Source organism: Chiloscyllium plagiosum, chromosome 10 (assembly GCF_004010195.1).
Source record: "Chiloscyllium plagiosum isolate BGI_BamShark_2017 chromosome 10, ASM401019v2, whole genome shotgun sequence".
In the NCBI taxonomy this organism is placed as follows: Eukaryota; Metazoa; Chordata; class Chondrichthyes; order Orectolobiformes; family Hemiscylliidae; genus Chiloscyllium; species Chiloscyllium plagiosum.
Window position 1 is genome coordinate 87,837,502 of NC_057719.1, and position 19,417 is coordinate 87,856,918.

At 46.7% G+C, this 19,417-nt stretch overlaps 1 protein-coding gene across 3 annotated transcripts in view; it reads right to left on the reverse strand.

The window, feature by feature from the left end:
• The window catches only part of LOC122553999 (serine/threonine-protein kinase PAK 4-like), a 63,907-nt gene that overhangs the window by 31,071 nt on the left and 13,419 nt on the right, over window positions 1–19,417 (reverse strand). For all 3 annotated transcript variants that reach the window (XM_043698487.1, XM_043698485.1, XM_043698486.1), the window contains exons 2-3: window positions 15,564–15,796; window positions 10,461–11,102 (exon numbers count right to left, since the gene is read on the reverse strand). In XM_043698487.1, the coding sequence (XP_043554422.1) occupies window positions 10,461–11,102; window positions 15,564–15,770 (849 nt within the window). In that variant the 5' untranslated portion in view covers window positions 15,771–15,796. The remainder of the gene's footprint in view (window positions 1–10,460; window positions 11,103–15,563; window positions 15,797–19,417) is intronic.

Sequence of the window (19,417 nt, forward strand, 5' to 3'; positions counted from 1 at the left end):
ATGGCCCAAACACACTACAGGGTACATTCCAGCACCAGGGACCAGGAAGCTGCTGGGAAGGGAGGTTTCCCATTTAAATGAATGGGTTCACTCCTATCCACGGTAGGTCCTGGAACTTAACTCTTGCGGGTATGGGGGTGGTGGGTGCCTACCGTACTCTCATTGTTCTAGAAAACACTACTCTAGTGGAGCCAGTAAATAACTGGACCCAGTACACCAACATACACATTCTGATAGATAATTCTGAGATGCATAGGTTTGGTCCTCTGCCATCAACTATCCCCCTAATTTCATCTGCCTCCCTCCACCTCTCCCATCCTCACCTCCAACAATAAGTGTGAATGGTACATTGACCTTTCACTCAAGTTGACCACACCATTGAGCTGCCTCAGTCACATTTCCCCCTTCTACCTTCTCAAGTGCTGAAACTGACATCTTGCTCCAGCTTCTTTCTCAGGTCCATTTCACGTTCATTTTGTCCATGAAAACTCCCCCTCCCACTCCACCAAAGATATGCAGGTCTTTGGACTCCTCCATCGCTAGACCACAACAACACGACGGTTGGAGGAAGAGCGCCTCATCTTCCGCCTAGGAACCCTCCAACCACAAGGGATGAACTCGGATTTCACCAGTTTCCTCATTTCCCCTCCCCCCACCTTGTCTCAGTCAAATCCATCGAACTCCGCACCGCCTTCCTAACCTGTAATCTTCTTCCTGACCTCTCCGCCCCCAGCCCAGTCTGACCTATCACCCTCACCTTGACCTCTTTCCACCTATCACATTTCCGACGCCCCTCCCCCAAGTCCCTCCTCCCTACCTTTTATCTTAGCCTGCTGGACACACTTTCCTCATTCCTGAAGAAGGGCTTATGCCCGAAACATCGATTCTCCTGTTCCCTGGATGCTGCCTGACCTGCTGCGCTTTTCCAGCAACACATTTCCAGCTCTGATCTCCTGCATCTGCAGACCTCACTTTCTCCTCAACCATATCCACTCCCTACACCACCGATGCACAGTAGCAGCAATGTGTACCATCTACAAGATGCATGGCAAAAATTCACCAAAGATCCTCAGACAGCACCTTCCAAACCCATGAATACTTCCATCTAGAAGGATAAGAGCAGCAGATACATGGGGACACCAAATGCAAGTTCCCCTCCAAGCCACTCACCAACCTCACTTGGAAATATATCGCCATTCTGACAGTGTCGCTGGGTCCAAATCCTGGAACTCCCTCCCTGAGGGCATTGTGGGTCTACCTTCAGCCCAGGAACATCAGCAGTTCAAGAAGGCAGCCCACTACCACCTTCCCAAGGGGCGATTCAGGATGGGCAATAAATGCTGGGGCAGCCAGCAACACCCACTCTCCATGCGCAAGTGCAAGAAAACAGCAGAGGCTCAGTTCTGAGTGTGTAAACCAATCCTGAACAAGCCAGCCTCGACCTCTCTGCACTTGCAAACCATCACTCCATCTCCAATTTCTCTCCAAAATCCTCGAATGTGCTGTCAGTTCAGACCTGTGGCTATTTTCCCTGGGGTCTTTCTTCTACCCCTCGCTGATCAGATTTCTGCTTCCTGCTGAAATAGCTCTTACCAAGATTAGATTAGATTAGATTACATTACAGTGTGGAAACAGGCCCTTCGGCCCAACAAGTCCACACCGACCCGCCGAAGCGCAACCCACCCATACCCCTACATTTACCCCTTACCTAACACTACGGGCAATTTAGCATGGCCAATTCACCTGACCTGCACATCTTTGGACTGTGGGAGGAAACCTGAGCACCCGGAGGAAACCCACACAGACACGGGGAGAACGTGCAAACTCTACACAGTGTCGCCTGAGGCGGGAATTGAACCCGGGTCTCCGGCGCTGTGAGGCAGCAGTGCTAACTGCTGTGCCACCGTGCCGCCCAAGATGTCATGGTGAAGGGGCATGAAGAGAAATAGTTAGGAAAACTAGATTCTTTTCTACATTGTACTGAAATTCTGTTTCTTTGAAAAATGGACCACTTCACTGGACTCTTAAAATGGCTGAGGCTGATCACATGATCATATTTCTAGAAGCTTCTAAATCCCTTGCATTGTATAGACATTCCAGTGAAAGCTTACACAGAGGGCTTGGAGAAATGGGGGTTGCCTGCCCCCAGCTAAATCTGGGCAAAGGAAAGCCTCAAAATATCATTATGTTAAAGTGGACGCTAATGCTATTAGTTACTTCATCACCATGCAATGGAAGTTCTGATGGGGGAGGTGAAGCTTCATTGTTAGCTCAACAACCATCCAGTCAGCCCACTGAGATAGGACATTGAACAGAGAGACCTATTGATTCAGGTACATAGTTCTTTGAAAGCAGATAGACAGGATGTTTAAAAAGGCATTAAGCACACTTGTTTTCATTGCTCAGACCACTGAGTACAGGAGTTGGGATGTCATATTCAGGTTGTGTAGGATGTTGGTGAGGCCACTTTTGGAGTACTGGTTCTGGTCACCTGCTATATGAAGGATATTATTAAATTGGAGAGGGTTCAGAAAAGATTTACTAGATCTCCTCCCCTGTCCTGTCTTCCTTTGTGCCTGTATGTTTGGATTGAGTAGCAAAACAATTCCCCTGTGTTTTGACTGCTTTGCTAATAAATTCCATCTTTGATTTAATCTTAAATTTTTTTGCTGCTGATTTATTTCCAAAATTGAAATTCCAAAAGCCTGGGTTCATTGGCGAGAATGGAGGGGTTAAGTTATAAGGACAGGTTGGATAGGCTAGGACTTTTTTCACTGGAGCGTAGCAGGTTGAGGGGTAACCTTTTTGAGGTTTATAAAGTCATGAGGAGATAAGGTGAATTGTAAATGCTTTTTCCCCAGGATAGGGCAATTCAAAACTAGAGGGCATATTTTTTAAGGTGAAAGGAGAAAGATTTAAAAGGGACATAAGTGGCAACTTTCGACAAACAGAAGGTGGTTCGTATGTAGAAAAAAACTGCCAGAGGAAGTAGTAGATGCAGGTACAGTTAAAATATTTAAAAGACATCTGGCTGAGTACATGAATAGGAAAAGGTTTGGAGGGATGTAGGCCATAAGCAGGCAAACGGGACTAGTTTAGTTCAGGAACATGGTCGACATGGACTATTTGGACCAAAGGGTCTGTTTCCATGCTGTATGACTCCATGAAATACCTTGTCACTTGATTGAAATCAGAAGTGGTCGAATTACTTAAGTCTAAAAATTCTGGGATTCTGGGGGCTCGACCTCCAGAGGGACAGACTGAGTTAGCAGCCTGACTCAGACCCTCCATCTCTGTTCTCTGCAGGAAGCCTGCACTTGGCCTGCCCGAAGGAAAATGAGAGTGTCCAGCTCACTGAGGAACTTGCTTACTGGACACCGACCTCTGTAAATCATGTAAACTGATTTTATTCTCATTGTCAGTTATAACCTGTCTTCCTTAATGCCCTTTGCGCCTGTATGTTTGGATTGAGTAGTGAAGCGATTCCCCTGTGTTCTGACTGCTTTGCTAATAAATTGCGTCTTTGATTTAATCTGAAGTTTTTTTTGCCGAGGATGTATTTTCAAAATTGAAATCCAAAATCCTGGTTTCGGGGAACACCCCTTTGGTCTACCTCAGTAAGGGGCAGGAGTAAAAAGAGAAATAAATAAATCAAACCATCTCAGGCTTAAGAGGGGAAAAGCAATTCTAATTTAACTGCAACCCCTCACTCCCACTTTGTCTGTCTGTGTCAAACGTCTTATGCTTGGTTCCTGTCAGGAGAATAGCTCCTCATCCTGTTCCATTTGCCTTGGTCCTTGACAGCGGATCACACTACCCTCTTCCAGTGCTCCTTCGTTGTCCATTTGGGTGGGTCTCTCACTGAAGGCTAGAATCATGTGCAGATTTGAAATGAGGCTCCCTAACAATACTGACAGCGCCCAGGACAAACTCACCACCACCTCTCTTGACCACCTCTCATTTGTCAGACTGCTCATTGAACATCTCATTACGGATGAGCAGAAATTACCTCCAATTAAACATTTGAAGCCAATGTGTTGGGTCGCTGTCACAAACTCTTGGCCCCGCACTACCACCAGTTCCATGTCCCTGACTGCTCACGGTCTCAGGCTGAACGAAACGTTTCATAACCTAACTGTCCTATCTGATGCTGTGAGCTTACAATCGCATATCCACTCTGCCATCGAAACTGCCAATTCCCCTCTTGCTCACACAGTCTGAATAACCCCAGATTAGCATATCTGCTGCTAAAAGCTTCACTCTTGTTTTTGTGACTTCCTCATTTGACCATTCAAATGCTCTCCCCTAGGCAGCTCTCCCATTTTTCACAAGCTCCTTTAAACTTCAAATCCAGAACATTCTGCCCATCCATTAACTATCACCAGGTTCCATCCCCTGTCACATCATTAATCTGCACTGGGCTTGCCTTCATTTTAAAATTCCCATCCTCACATGCAAATTCTCTCAGGCCTTTGGCCTTCCCCATCTCCATGACACCTCCAGACCAAGATTGTCACTGGACTGGTGTTCCAGAGGCCCAGGCTAAGGGACGCAGGTTCAAATGCTGCCACAGGAGCTGGTGGAAAATTAAATTCAACTAATAAACCATAAAACAAGTCACATCAATGGCTAGCATAAAGAAACAAAAGAACTGTGGATCCTGTAAGTCAGAAACAAAAACAGAAGTTGCTGGGAAAGCTCAGCAGGTCCATCTGTGAAGAGAAATCAGAGTTATCTGAGGAAGGATCACAGGATTTGAAACATTAACTTGGATTTCTCTTCACAGATGCTGCCAGACCTGCTGAGCCTTTCCAGCAACTTCTGTTTCTGTCAATGGCTATCATGATGGTTGATCATTAATATAGTGTAGGGAAAGGAAGGCTGCCCATCTTCGCTGGTCTACATGTCATAACAAAAAGAGTTGAGAAAAAATGTCTTTTTTCAATGATATTCATACCCTGTATCCTCCCATCCTCTGATCTCTTATATGTCCCTCACACTCGTCAGCTCATCACGGGTTGTACAATAACATCATGGTTATGAGATGGAATAGTTCATCCAGAGGCCTGGGCTAGCACTCTAGTGACAACCTTACTGCTGGGGAAATTGGTCTTGTGCAAGTCTGGTCTATAGTCCCCTGGTCTGGTCAAAGTATAATTCTGGTCCCACAGAGGGATAGTTGAGTCTGAATTATCTTCTGAACCAGCTGAACAAGACACTCTCTTTCTCTTCATTCTTTCCTGGGATAGGATTTGGTGTCCATCCCTAATTGCCCTTGCACTGAGTGGCAGGGTCATTTTAGAGAGTGGGTAAGAGTCAAGCACTTTGCTTTGAGTCTGGAGTCACTTGTAGGCCAAATGAGATAGAGTCAGAGAGTCATAAACAGAAGTTGCTGGAAAAGCTCAGCTAGTCTGGCAGCATCTATGAAGAGAAGTCAGAGTCAATGTTTCGGATGTGGTGATCCTACCTCAGAACCCAGAGTCATAGGGACATACAGCACGGAAACAGAATCTTTAGTCCAAACAGCCCATGCTGATCATGATCCCAAACTAAACCAGTCCCACCTACCTGCGCTTAGCCCATATCCCTCCAAACATTTCTTATTCATGTACTTATCCAAATGTCTTTTAAACGCTGTGGCTATACCCTCATCCAACACTTCCTCTGGAAGTTCATTCCACACATGAACCACCCTCTTTCCCTTAGTCATTTTAACAAAGCACCAAACTACTCAAGTTTGGTGCAAAATGACTAACTGTATTAAATAAAAAAGTTATTTTAAATGATTTGGCAGGTGTGGTGGAGGTGGGCAGCCCATTTTGCCTGAGTCTTGGGCAGAGCACTACAGACTTAGACTTGCAGGGTTGCCGCCATCTTGGATCTCCATGAACCACCCTCTATGTAAAAACATTTCCCCTCGTGTCTTTTTAAAATCTTTCTCTTCTCACCTTAAAAATATGCCCCCCGAGTCTTGAAATCTTCCACCCTAGGGAAAAGACACCTGCCATTCACTTTGTCTATGCCCCTGTTGATTTTATAAACTTCTTTGAGGTCACCTATCAACCTCATAAGCTCCAGTGAAAAAAAAGAGTCCCAGCCTATCCAGCCTCTCCTTACGACTCAAACCCAGATTTCCTTCCCTAAAGAATATGAGTGGAATCAATGTGTTCAGAGAGATGCATTGCACATCTCAGGAGTAGGTGAGACTTGAACCTGTGTCTGTTGGCTTACAATTAGGGACACGGACATTATTGAATAGCAATCGATGATCGTTGCCATGATAACCGCAAATAAGGTGAGTGGGAAGCTCCAGATTCAAAATAATTGAATGAAAATTCCACCAGTTGCCATGGTGAGATTTGAAACCAAATAACCAAAGCAGTGGCTTGGATCTCTGGCCTTATCTGCCTCCACATCACCTCCCTGGGATGGGAACCGGCAATAAATGCTTCCTCTCAACGTCTACATCCCATGAATGAGTGAAAAAAAATAGACATTTGCAGCTTTGCCTTCAGCTGCCTAGCCCTGAGCCCTGGAATTATCATCTTAATTAAACCGCTGTCTCTCCAGCTCTCTCTCCTCATTAAGTCGCTCCTTAAAACCTACCTCTTTGGCCAAGCTTTCAGCCACCTGGTTTCTTTTGACTTGTTGACAATTATACCCTCCCACATAGCCGAGAAGAGCCCTGCGACGGCTTCTGATGCTAGATGTGTTATTTAAGTACATGTTGATCTTTTTGTTAACCACATCCTTGGCAAACAACACTACTTTCTGTGGGGACATGTCTAGTCTGTATCCCAATCAGTGTCTCTTTGAACATTTCCAACGAAAACATCTTATTTGATAAGTTTTCATTCCAATCTATCCGGGCTACTACCCCCCATCGCGATATTATTGAAATATTTTCTGGATATTGCAGTGCAAAGGTAGTGTGCATACCTATAGACAAGGAGTACGGCGTTCATGTCCCACTTACTCCAGAAATGTGTCCAAACGGGTCGATTAATAAAGAAAAGAAAATGAACTAAAGAACTGCACATGCTGGAAATCGGACACAAAATCAGAAATTGCTGGAAAAAACTCAGATGGTCTGGCAGCATCTATGGAGAGAAAGCAGGGGTAATGTTTCGGAAGACTCACTGGACTTGAAACATTAACGCTGCTGTCTCTCCACAGCCTAGATTTTAAAAATCCATATTCTGGTCATTGTCTCCTCGATGCGCTCCACTTGTCCCATTCCACGTCTGACAGTTGCAACTGGCCTCTCTCTTTTCCAAAACTAAATCATTCTCTGCATTGAAATGGATCTACTCTGGGCTAGCCTGCCCTTCAAGAAGCTCAATACCATTCAGGCCAACACCATTCCTGACGACGGGCTTTTGCCCGAAATGTTGATTTTCCTGCTCCTCAGATGCTGCCTGACCTGCTGTGCTTTTCCAGCACCACTCGAATCTTGATACCACTCAGGTCAAAACAGTTCAGTAGATTAGCACCACATCCACTCCCTTGACCACCAATACCTGACAGCAGCATTACGCATGATCTACAGGGTGCACTGCAGAAATTCACCAAAGATCCTCAGACTTCAACTTCCAAACCCACGACTACTTCCATGCAGAAGTACAAGGGCAGCAGATACCTGAGAACACTACCACTTGCAAGTTCCCCCCCATGTCACTCACCATCCCCATTTGAAAACATATCACCATTCCTTCACAGTTGCTGGATCAAAACTCTGGAACTCCCTTCTTAAAGATATTGTGGATCAACCTACAGCACGTGGACTGCGGCAGTTTGAGAAGTCAGCTCACCAAACCTTCTCAAGGGCAACTCGGGACAGGCAATAAATGCCAATAATTGAATCATTAGCACTTCTCTCTGCAGAATTCTGTTTATCTTGCTACAGCCCCTTTACTTGGCATTGTTCACAAAGCTCAATATCTTTATTGACGGGTATGTAAAGAGATTTGATATATTAGTGCTTAGAATGTGAGCAACACTGGCAATGTCAAATTGACTTTCTGATCCTGGTAGTTTCAGGAAGGTGTTGTCAATGACCCCTCTGTACTAACCACCCTTACACAGTGTATTCATTTGACTGTACATTATCTTTAGACTTGTTTGTGTAGTCACTTTATCTCTAAAGGGATAATTAGTGGATTGCCCACGTAGTATCTCTCAGATTTCAGTTTTCAGGTAACACAGGCAGTGAGGGGGTGGGGTATCAAATGTTTACAACTAATTTGCTTGCTCAGAACATGGTATTGCAGTCACATGCATGTTCTTTAGCGAGAGCATTGGTAAACCAGCTGAGGTTTTGCACAGATTGTAGAGATTAAAGAATTGTTACAGCACAGGAGGCCATTCAGCCCATTGCGTCTATATCGATGTCTGCATGAACACTTTGCCTAGTGCCACTCCCCTGTCATTCCCCTGTAGCCCTGCATATTTTTCCTCTTTAGATAATGATCCAATTCTCTTTTGAAAACCACAACAGAACCTGCCTCCACCACACGCTAAGGCAGTGCATTCCAGAACCTAGCCACTTGCTGCATTAAGATATTTTTGCTCATGTCACTGCTGTCTCTTTTGCCAATCACCATAAACCAGCGTCATCTGCTTCTCGATTTTCTTCCTATAGGAACATTTTCTCCCTATCTGCTCTGTACAGCCTCCATGTGGTTCTGTAATCCTTTGTCAAATTTCCTCTTAAGCCACTCTTCCCCAAGAAAACCTCTCCAAACTGTGCATGAAACTGAAGTTCCTCATCCCTGGAACTATTTGCATGAATCTCTTCTGCACTCTCTGTCTGTCTGTCTGTCTCTGTCTCCAAAGCCTTCTCATCCTTCCTAAAGTGTTTTGCATGGGACTAGATGCTATAGGCCACTGAGATGGGACCAGTGTTCAGTGCAGGTTTACCATAACTTCCTTGTTCTTGTACTCTATGTCTCCAGTTTGATGATTAGATTAGATTCCCTACAGTGTGGAAACAGGCCCTTCAGCCCAACAAGTCCACACCGACCCTTCAAAGAGTAACCCACCCAGACCCTAATGCACCTAGCACTATGGGCAATATTGCATGGCCAATTCACCTGACCTGCACATCTTTGGACTGTGGGTGGAAACCAGAGCACCCGGAGGAAACCCACGCAGACACAGGGAGAATGTGCAAACTCCACACAGCCAGTCACCCAAGGCTAGAATTGAACCTGGGACCTTGGCACTGTGAGGCAGCAGTGCTAACCACTGAGCCACCGTGCCGCCCCTATATAAAGCCCAGCATTCCAGAATGTTTTTTTAAACCAACTTCTCAACTTGCCCAGGTGCTTTTATTGTTTTATACACATATACCTCCAGCTCACTCGGATGTTGCACCCTCTTCAGAAAGGTAACCTTCATCCTGCATTTTATTTTTCTCCTCAGTCCACCAAATCTATCATTTCACATTCCTCCACCTGCCATCTGCCTGTCCATTCTAGCGGCATGATTATCTCCTTTTAAACGTCCACACAGCCTTTCTCACATTCACAGATGCGGATTGGTCATTAGGGGGCTCGATCACGAGGACATCCCTGTGAACCTTCCTCCAGCTAGAAGAACTGCGCGCCAAACTGCGCTCTGTGTTCTGTCACACAACCAATTTCACCTCTGATGTGGCTCACCCTTTTGTTCCATTGTCGATACAGCTACAACTGTATAAGGCACAAGTCAATCAGACTCCAGCTGGAATATTGTGAACAGCTCTGGGCCCCTTATCTGAGGAAAGATACAGTGCCATTGGAAGCAATCCAGGGAAGGGATTGTCCACTGGGCTGATACTGGGTATGGAGGTCTTGTGAGGAGAGGTTGAGTTGTTTGGGCGTGTACTCATTGGATTTTAGACAATTGAGAGGCGACCTTACAAGATTCTTTGGAGAGTTGACAGGGGAGATGCGGAAAGGTTGTTCCCCCTTGTAGGTCTATGAGCAGAGGGCATCGTCTCAGAATAAGGGGACCACCCGCTCAAGACAGAAGCGAGGAGGCATTTCTTCTTAGAAGGTAGCAAATCTGTGGAATGCTGTACCGCGGAGGGCTGCATTCTGTCTTTTTAAGGACATTCAAGGCTGAGAGAGACAGATTTTTAATCAATGGGGGGTTGAGGGAAAAAGTTGGGAAAGTTGAGTTAGGGATTGTCAGATCAGCCACGATCGTGTTAAATGGCAAAGCAGACTCGAAGTTCTCAGGGACTTTTTTTTTTAAATCTTCTCACGTCAACAGGTTTACCAGAATTGTTAGCTTCTGGTCCCCACAGCCTGATTTGAACTCCTGAGCTCTTACTTGGCTTGTGCTGGAGCTCTGGAGCACTAACCCACTCACCCACACACACCAGAGTTTCAGAACAAACCAATATGACTCGACTCCTACTAAAGTGTCAATCTGTGGGTAAGACCCCAGCTGCCTGGCAGTCCCGAGTTGCTTACCTGAATTTGTTTGGTTGTGGTGCCTCTTGCTGATATACCTGGCGAGGTGTCCGAGGGCAGACTGCTGTTGAATGGGTGACCAGTGGTGCCACGATTTGGAGAGCCGGGGGAGGTGCTGAGTCCCCTCGCGCCCTTTGGGCTGGAGCGACCGAAGAAGCAAGAGATGGGCCTCCAGCCCAGACTGTTCCTTCTCCCCGGTCTCAGCCTTCTCTCCACGTGGGGCTGGGTGGTCTCCGAGGGGATCCTGTCAGAGGGGAGAGTGCCATCCTGAGCTCCGGGTGGAAATGGGTGCATCCTCTGCCGCTCGTACTCCAACGAGGGGATGGACAGGTTCTGGACCGACTTGTTCAAGTGGGGCCCACCTCCATTCAGTTGGCTGCTCCCGCCCTCTCCTCCACGGTTCTTGCCGTGGTGACTGCGGGTGAAGATCCTGCTCCAGCGGTGGGTGGAACTGGGCGGCTTCTGTGACATCTCCCGGGCGCCGTCTTCTTCGATCCTCCTCAGCGAACAGGGCTTCCCCTGAGACAAACAGACCGTGTTTCTCCGCAAAGAGTTGGACCTCGACACCGAGACTTTCTGCAGGTCAGCCAGCAGCTCCGTGATGTGGCCGTTGGCCGCCGACTTGCTTCCACGGACGATGGCCTGCGCAATAAAAGACAGGTCAATTCAGGAAGGAAATGTGAATAGCAAATGGGGTCACAGAATTAAAAATCACACAACACCAGGTTATAGTCCAACAGGTTTAATTGGAACCACAACCACTGATGAAGGAGCAGCGCTCCAAAAGCTAGTGCTTCCAATTAAACCTGTTGGACTATAACCTGGTGTTGTGTGATTTTTAACTTTGTCCACCCCAGTCCAATACTGGCACCTCCAAATCACGAGGTCACAGAAGCCAGTGAACAGTTTGAATTAGTATTTCCAACCCAAGGCTCCAAAAGAATATTAATTTGGATATTAAAAGAAGGCCATCGCCAGATACTATCCACTAGACACCCTGAGGAAACGTGCTCAGTGAAGTTTGAGATATGACTTCCCATGCAAAAAAAGCTGCCTCTTTTCTCTCTAGCTTTCCAGCTTTCAGACACCGGCTGGTAATTGATAAGGCTTTCCGGCTGACAGGAGAAGTCTCACAGGACAAGGCTCTGCTCCATCTCTGCAGAGTGAACACTCTCGCCCTGTAGCAATCTCTAATGTAAACCTTCACAATGTCTGATCAGAACAATGAACTATTCACCCTTTCCACAATGCTAGAAGGAATGAGAAATACACCCAAGGTATGATCACAGCAGTCCAAAGCAAAAGGGTCCGTATTTCCGTATACAGGATGAGTTCAGACCAGTACCAGTGCTTCCAACTCTTTCCTTCAGATCTTCAAACACTCACCCATCCTGATACACCAAGCTTGGACTTTCTCCTAACTCCCTCAGATCAACAGCTGTCAACCCAACATGCATGAACCTGGCTTTAATCACTTACTTCAGCGACAATTCTGAAGCAGAACCTTCCTCCCAGGTTCGGGTAAATGCAATGACGTTAAATCCTGTGATCCACACTCACTCACTCTCCACCAGCTCCACACTGAGCGATGAGGTGTCAGAGTTCCTGCCGCCTCCAACCCTTGCATCATCCTCCTACCACAGGCATGAAGCATGAGCAAAGCAAGCCAAGTCACTGCAGAGTCCTCACATAAATTCTAAAATATATTTTGCATTAATGGTTTTGAGGATTGCATGTCTTTCCTGTTAACAAACTGCACATCCTACCATGATGTGCAGACTAGGTGGATTAGCCATGAGAAATGGACAGCACGGTGGCACAGTGGTTAGCACTGCTGCCTCACAGTGCCAGAGACCCGGGTTCAATTCCCACCTCAGGAAACTCTGTGTGGAGTTTGCACATTCTCCCCGTGTCTGCGTGGGTTTCCTCCGGGTGCTCCGGTTTCCTCCCACAATCCAAAAATATGCAGGTTAGGTGAACTGACCATGCTAAATTGCACGTGGTGTTAGGTGAAGGGGTAAATGTAGGAGAAATGGGTCTGGGTGGGTTACGCTTCGGCGGGTCAGTGTGGACTTGTTGGGCCGAAGGGCCTGTTTCCACAGTGTAAGTAATCTAATCATATATAATCTAAATGCAGGGTGACAGGGTAGGAGAGGGACTGGGTCCGTGTGGGATGATCTTCAGAGGGTTAATGGGGACACGATGTGTAGGGATTCTATGATTCTCCACCTCTGGAGTCAAAAATAAGGGAAAAGCTTTCTGACAGAGAAAGAATCTCATCAACCCTTTCAGAATTAATTGACTAACACAGACATGCACAATCACGTACAAAGACTCAAACAACCAGTCACGCTCACATGAATTTATGCATACACTTGTACATTCATATTCACAAACACATACACACACACACACCCCTACACATTGATGTACAGCCTCACACTAACTGACATTCACACGGATGTACCCAGACTCATATGCCCCAAAGTTCACACACACACTCACAGGCATTACCATCTCTGAATCCCCCACTGTCAACATCCTGGGGTCACCACTGACCAGAAATTCAACTGGACTCGCCACATGAACACAGTGGCTACAAGAACAGGTCAAAGACTAGGAATACTGCAGCAAGTAACTCACCTCCTGACTTATCTACAAGGCACAAGTCAGGAGTGTAATAGAATATTCCCCACTTGCCTCAATGGGTGCAGCTCCAACAACACTCAAGAAGCTTGACACCATCTAGGTCAAAGTAGCCCACTTGATTGGCACTACATCCACAAGCACTCACTCCCTCCATCACCGATGCTCAGTAGCAGTACTGAGTACTACCTACAAGATGCACTGCTGAAATTCACCAAAGATCCTCAGACAGCACCTGCCAAACCCATGAACACTTCCATCTGGAAGGACAAGGGCAACAGTTACATGGGAACACCACCCCCTACAAATACCCTTCCAAGGCATTCACCATCCGACTTGGAAATATATCATCATTCCTTCACTGTTGCTGGGTCAAAGAACTGGGGAATTCCCTCCCTAAGGGCATTGTGAGTCTACCAACAGGACATGAACTGCTGTGGTTCAAGAAGGCAGCTCATCACCACCTTCTAAAGGGTAACTAGAAACAGGCAATAAATGCTGACCCAACCAGTGATGTCCATATCCATGAATGAACAAAACACAACTTGGGCACTCACACTCGCAAATGTCCAAAGTCTTACCTGACACCAACACACACTGCTCCTCACACACCCTGACCTATAATCATTCCCTCACATTCACCCAATCATACAGTTGCACGTAGACCCCTGTGTTCACACACTGCTAAGTTCACTTGGGGCAGCCTTCAGTCTCATAAGACAATTTCCTAAGGGTGGCAACTTTACACAGGCTGCCAATCCAGACCTGTTTTTTTTTAAAATGAAAGATAGGAGCTCCTCATTTCTGACAGAAGATTTTGCTCATGTCTCCCTCAGAACTACCATTCTGACAGTTCTTTCATGGCATCACCAAGCTGATGCATGTGATTGAGCCAGTGCAGAGGACAGTGCCTTAGCGATATGTGTATGCTGATGGACTTAGCATGCTTCAGGAACTCAATATTGATGATTTTATTGTGCCAAAAGATTATGAAGATACTTGTGAGACAGCGAATGTGGAAAGTATTCAGCCTTTTCTTTTGCCTGGCCTATGTTCTCCAGGTCTCACCCATACTCACAGATACTCACACTGCACTCACAATGACACACCACACACAGTGACACTCAACTGCACTCACAATGACACTCTAACACACGCTCACACTGACACTCACACTCAAACTGACTTACACTCAAACTGACTCACATTCACTGGCATACACATTCATATTGATATATACTCACATGAATGCATATTCACACTGACACACACATGCTCTGATACTCAGTGACACTCACACACTAACACTTATACACAGAGTGACACTCACAATAGCACACCAACACACTCAATGATATTACACTTACACACACTCAGACCTAAACACATATACACTTGCTGATGAACACTCAAACTCACATGCAGACGCTCACTTATACACACTCATACTAACGCAGTCACAGACACATAGTCATACTGACACACTCATACTGATGCACATACTCACATTGACGCACAGGCACATACTTGCACTGGCACTGACGTTGACAGACACTCAAACTGACACACTCACACTGACATTTCACCTGAAAATTTTGATCAGTGGGAATTATAACAGTTTGGGGCTATAAAGAAATGTTGTTTCAGTATATGTTCGATTGTTATAAATACTGGATATAGCTCACAAAGAGTTAACTCACTGAGCTGTAACAGCTTTAAACCTCACAACCAGAATATTAATGAGAAAGCTGGGAGATGTATTTGATCTTCCCACAGCAGTTAAACAGTAAAGAAGAGTACCTTGAGGGTAACAACAGACAGACTCACTTCCACAACCTACCCTTTAATTCTTCACTTCTTAGATCCCTCACACTCTTCCTCCACAATGTCCATGTCTTTCATTCTCAGAACCACTCCTGTGTCCATCACCTTCTGTGGAGAAAGTGAGGACTGCAGATGCTGGAGATCAGAGCTGAAAATGTGTTGCTGGAAAATCGCAACAGGTCAGGCAGCATCAAAGGAGCAGGAGAATCGACGTTTCGGGCATGAGCCCTTCTTCAGAAGGGCTTCTTCCTGAAGAAGGGCTCATGCCCGAAACGTCAATTCTCCTGCTCCTTGGATGCTGCCTGACCTGCTGTGCTTTTCCAGCAACACATTTTCAGCTCCATCACCTTCTGTGTCCATCACCCTCCATCAAACCTCACTCTCTCACCCATCACTCTTATGTCCCTCACCTTGTGTCTCATATCCCTCGCCCTCCATTTCCATAACCCTTCACCCTCTGTGTCTCTCACCTCTCACATCCCATGTCATTCACCCTCTGTGTCCTTCATCCATCACTCTTATGCCCCACACATTCTGTCCTTCACCTTGCACCCGTGTGCCTCTCATCCTCAGCGTCCATCCCTTCCTCTCTCACCCTCCATGTCCCTCACCCACCATGTGAGCTAGCCTTACCTTTAGTGGGGTGAGCTCCACAGGCGTGACGCTGGATGGATCTACTAAAGGTTTCGGCCGTTTCAGGGTTTCCGCCAGCAGCCCCTGCCATTGCTGGGGCAGACCGACAAACCTCTGGTCGTGGGGGTCAAAGGAAGTGTGCAGCCTGTGCTCAAAGTCCCGAGGAGCCGAAATCTCCAGGCGCTGGGACCTCCTCTTCTTCCACATGATCCGACCAGGTGGAGGGAGTGACCCTGCAATGAGGAAGGGCTGAGATTAGCTGCACTTTGGGAGGAGGAGGAGAAGCTGGGGATTTGCCAGCAATATTGCCAGGAGCTCACATTTCTGCACCATCCCACCTTTGAAAGCAACCAATTGTACACAAAGGTGCGCAGTCACACCTCAAGGCAAGCTGCTGGCGCTGAAATATACACAAAGGACTGGTTTTTACTTTCAAAAACAAGGATAAACCATCCTCAGTGTCAGCCTGTCACCCAGCACTGAGCTGAAGCCAGGTTCGATTGAGCTACTCACAATGACAGCTCAAGAGGGGCTCAAGAACAAAACACAATTCGCCACCGCATTTCCAGAGTAATAAATCAGTTTCCTTCCCAGGAAAAAATACGTCTCATTCACAAAGTTTGTAAAAGTATGCCAGCAATTCGAATTTGACTTGACGTAAAATGTAATGATTCAGCTCGATGCATTGTGTGCCACTCTGAGGGATTCGCTGACCTTATCATTTACAGGTTACACATACACTCCATGACAAACTCACTCCTGTTTGTGCAGCCTTTTTATGTGGGTAAAGTACCTTGTGCACAAATGCTTTAGGCTCTGAGGCAGGCACTGCCTTTCTCCAGTGAGTCTTTGGGGTCACTGCCTCAAAGCTTTAAAACATCCCAAGCCATGGACCGCTTGGGTTTGGACTGTGCTTATTTAGTTGCAGCGAGTGACAAACATGTTCTGGGCTTTGCCAAGGGGTTGACAGTCCTCTGGCACCAGTTTGATGTCTATCTCTGTGTTACCTTGGCCCCATGGCTACATGATGAACCTTGGCTCTAAATCATTGCGTCTCTCTCCAGACTTGCTTTGTAAAGACACATTCTAGGAGGTGGAGGGTCACTACCTTATCCACCTCTAGCCACGTCGAGGGGCAACGTGCAGAGAGGGTGAGACTCCAGGCACCTGGGAAGGATCTGAAGGGAAGGGACTTTTCTCATCTCTGGCCACAGTGCATTCTGCCAAATAACAAAACAAAGAACTGTGGAGGCTGGAGAACTGAAACGCCGAAAGTGCTGGACAGAGTACGGAGACAGAAACAGAGTTAATGTGTTTGAGTCCAGTGACCACTCTCGTCCTGAGGAAGGGTCTAAACATTAACTCTGTTTCTGTTTCTCTTTTGCTCTCTGTCTCTCTCTCTCTCTATATACAGATGCAGCCAGGCATGTTGAGTTTCTCTAGCACTTTCTGTTTTCGTGTTGATCTGCCAAGAGTCTGTTCAGGGGGGCCATCCAACAGAATCCATCACCTCCTTTGCCCCACAGGGCCTTGAGGATGGTGCCTCTTGATCACTGCCAGATGAACTCACAGTCAAAGATTTTTTTTTCACCTTCATAAACCTCTTCAGGAGAGACAGGTGGCAGCGCCTGTTGCGACTGAATGAAGTTTTCCACAGTGACCTGCCCTGACCATTCTTCACAACACACGGTCAGGTAGACGCCCAGTGTGTGGTGACACTCAGTGTAGGTATGCAGTGTATCCATGCACTCCTTGAGGCCTGTACGCCAAAGGTAGCCTTCAAAGCAAAGACAATGTTAGAAATGGTTCACCCTCGTTTACCGAAAGAGGTATATGTGGTCCAACTTTCAATCTAATAGATAAAGCAGATGACCACCTGACACAGGCAACTATGGACTACGGGAGTCACACATGCAGCAACAGTGAGACAGCCTCATACCCACTTCCTGTTCAAGCTTGGCAAAACAGACCTGCCTGTTGTTAGTGCACTCCCTGGCCCCCTCTGAACCGAATCCCCAGCACCACCAGGTAATCTGACCCAACAGTCAGAAAGGAGAGATCCATCAGTCCCATTCCCAAAGAACACGGCCTGGCTGTCAAGGAACACCGTGACCTGGGACAGTCACCCCTTAGACGACCGATCCCTTTCTGAGGGACTCGCCAAAGGGTTCAGCACGGGTACAGGAAGGGCGAAGAGATCTGCCTAGCTCAGAGCTTCCTATTTCCAGCATGTCTTCAAATTGTGCCAGTGCTGCTTGTGTACAGCAGTCAGAGCCAATTATGGATTCCCATCCTAAAGCTCCACTTTGGTCAGCACATTCGCCATGTTAGTGCTGTGAAGAAAGGCCATCCCTCACTCCTATTCTGCTGCCTTTTGTGCTGCTTTTCCAGTCTAAGCCTCAGGATCCAACACGTGGACAGTTTGCTGAACCCCCATGGGCAGCCATCACCTTTTGTGACCCTGTGTGTATCCACGTGCTGGAAAGGGGAGGGTTATCATAGGATCCCTACAGTGTGGAAGCAGGCCATTCAGCCCAGAGTTCACACTGACCTTCCGAACAACATCTCACTCAGACCTGCCCCCTATCCTCATAGCCCTGCATTTCCCATGGCCAATGCACCTAACCTACACATTTTTGGACTGTGGTAGGAAACTAGAGTAGCCAGAGGAAACCCATGCAAACATGGGGAGAATCTGCAAACTCCACACGGACATTCGCCCAAAGGCAGAATGGAACCCAGGTCCCTGGCACTGTGAGACAGCAATGCTAGCCACAGAGCCACCATGCCGCCCTTGGTTGGAGGAGGGTGTAACCAAAAACCTCCAGTATACGGTGTTAATATATTCCAAGCCACTTGGTGAGATAGAAAGCAAGCCGCATTTATCGAACATAGAACTTAGAACAGCACAGCACCTTTTATCCTACTCTAAAGACCAGCTAACCTACATACACTTCATTTTGGTATCATCCAAGAGTCGCTTAAATGTCCCTAATGTATCTGACTACCATCACTGGCAGTGCATTCCACGCACCCACCACTCTCTGTGTAAAGAACCGACCTCAGACATCTCCCCTGAGGCTTCCTCTAATCACCTTAAAATAATGTCCCCTTGTGATAGTAATTTCTGCCCTTGTAAAAAGTCTCTGGCTATCCACTCTATCTATGCCTCTCATCATCTTGTACACCTCCTTCAAGTCACCTCTCATCCTTCTTCACTCCAATAGGAAAAGCCCTAGCTCCCTCAACCTTTCTTCATCAGACCTGTCCTCCAGACCAGGCAGCATCCTGGTAAATCTCCTCTGCTCAAGCTTCCACATCCTTCATAAAATGAGGTGACCAGAACTGAACACAACATTCCAAGTGCGGTCTAACCAGGGCTTTATAGAGCTGCAGTATAACCTCGCGGCTCCTAAACTCAATTCCCCGGCTAATGAAAGTCAACACAGCATACACTTTCTTAACAACCCTATCAACTTGGGTGGCAACTTTGATGGATCGATGGACCTAGCAAGAACTTTCAAAAGCTGATTGGGGGCAGATATTTGAAGGTAAAGGGATGGCTGGAAAATGGGAAGCCTTCAGGACTGAGATAACGAGAATCCAGAGGAAGTATATCCCTGTTAGGATGAAAGGAAAGGCTGGTAGATATAGGGAATGCTGGATGACTAAAGAAATTGAGGATTTGGTTAAGAAAAAGAAGGAAGGTATAGACAGGATAGATCGAGTGAATCCTTAGAAGTGTATAAAGGCAGGAGGAGTATACTTAAGAGGGAAATCAAGAGGGCAAAAAGGGGACATAAGATAGCTTTGGCAAATAGGATGAAGGAGAATCCAAAGGGTTTTTACAAATA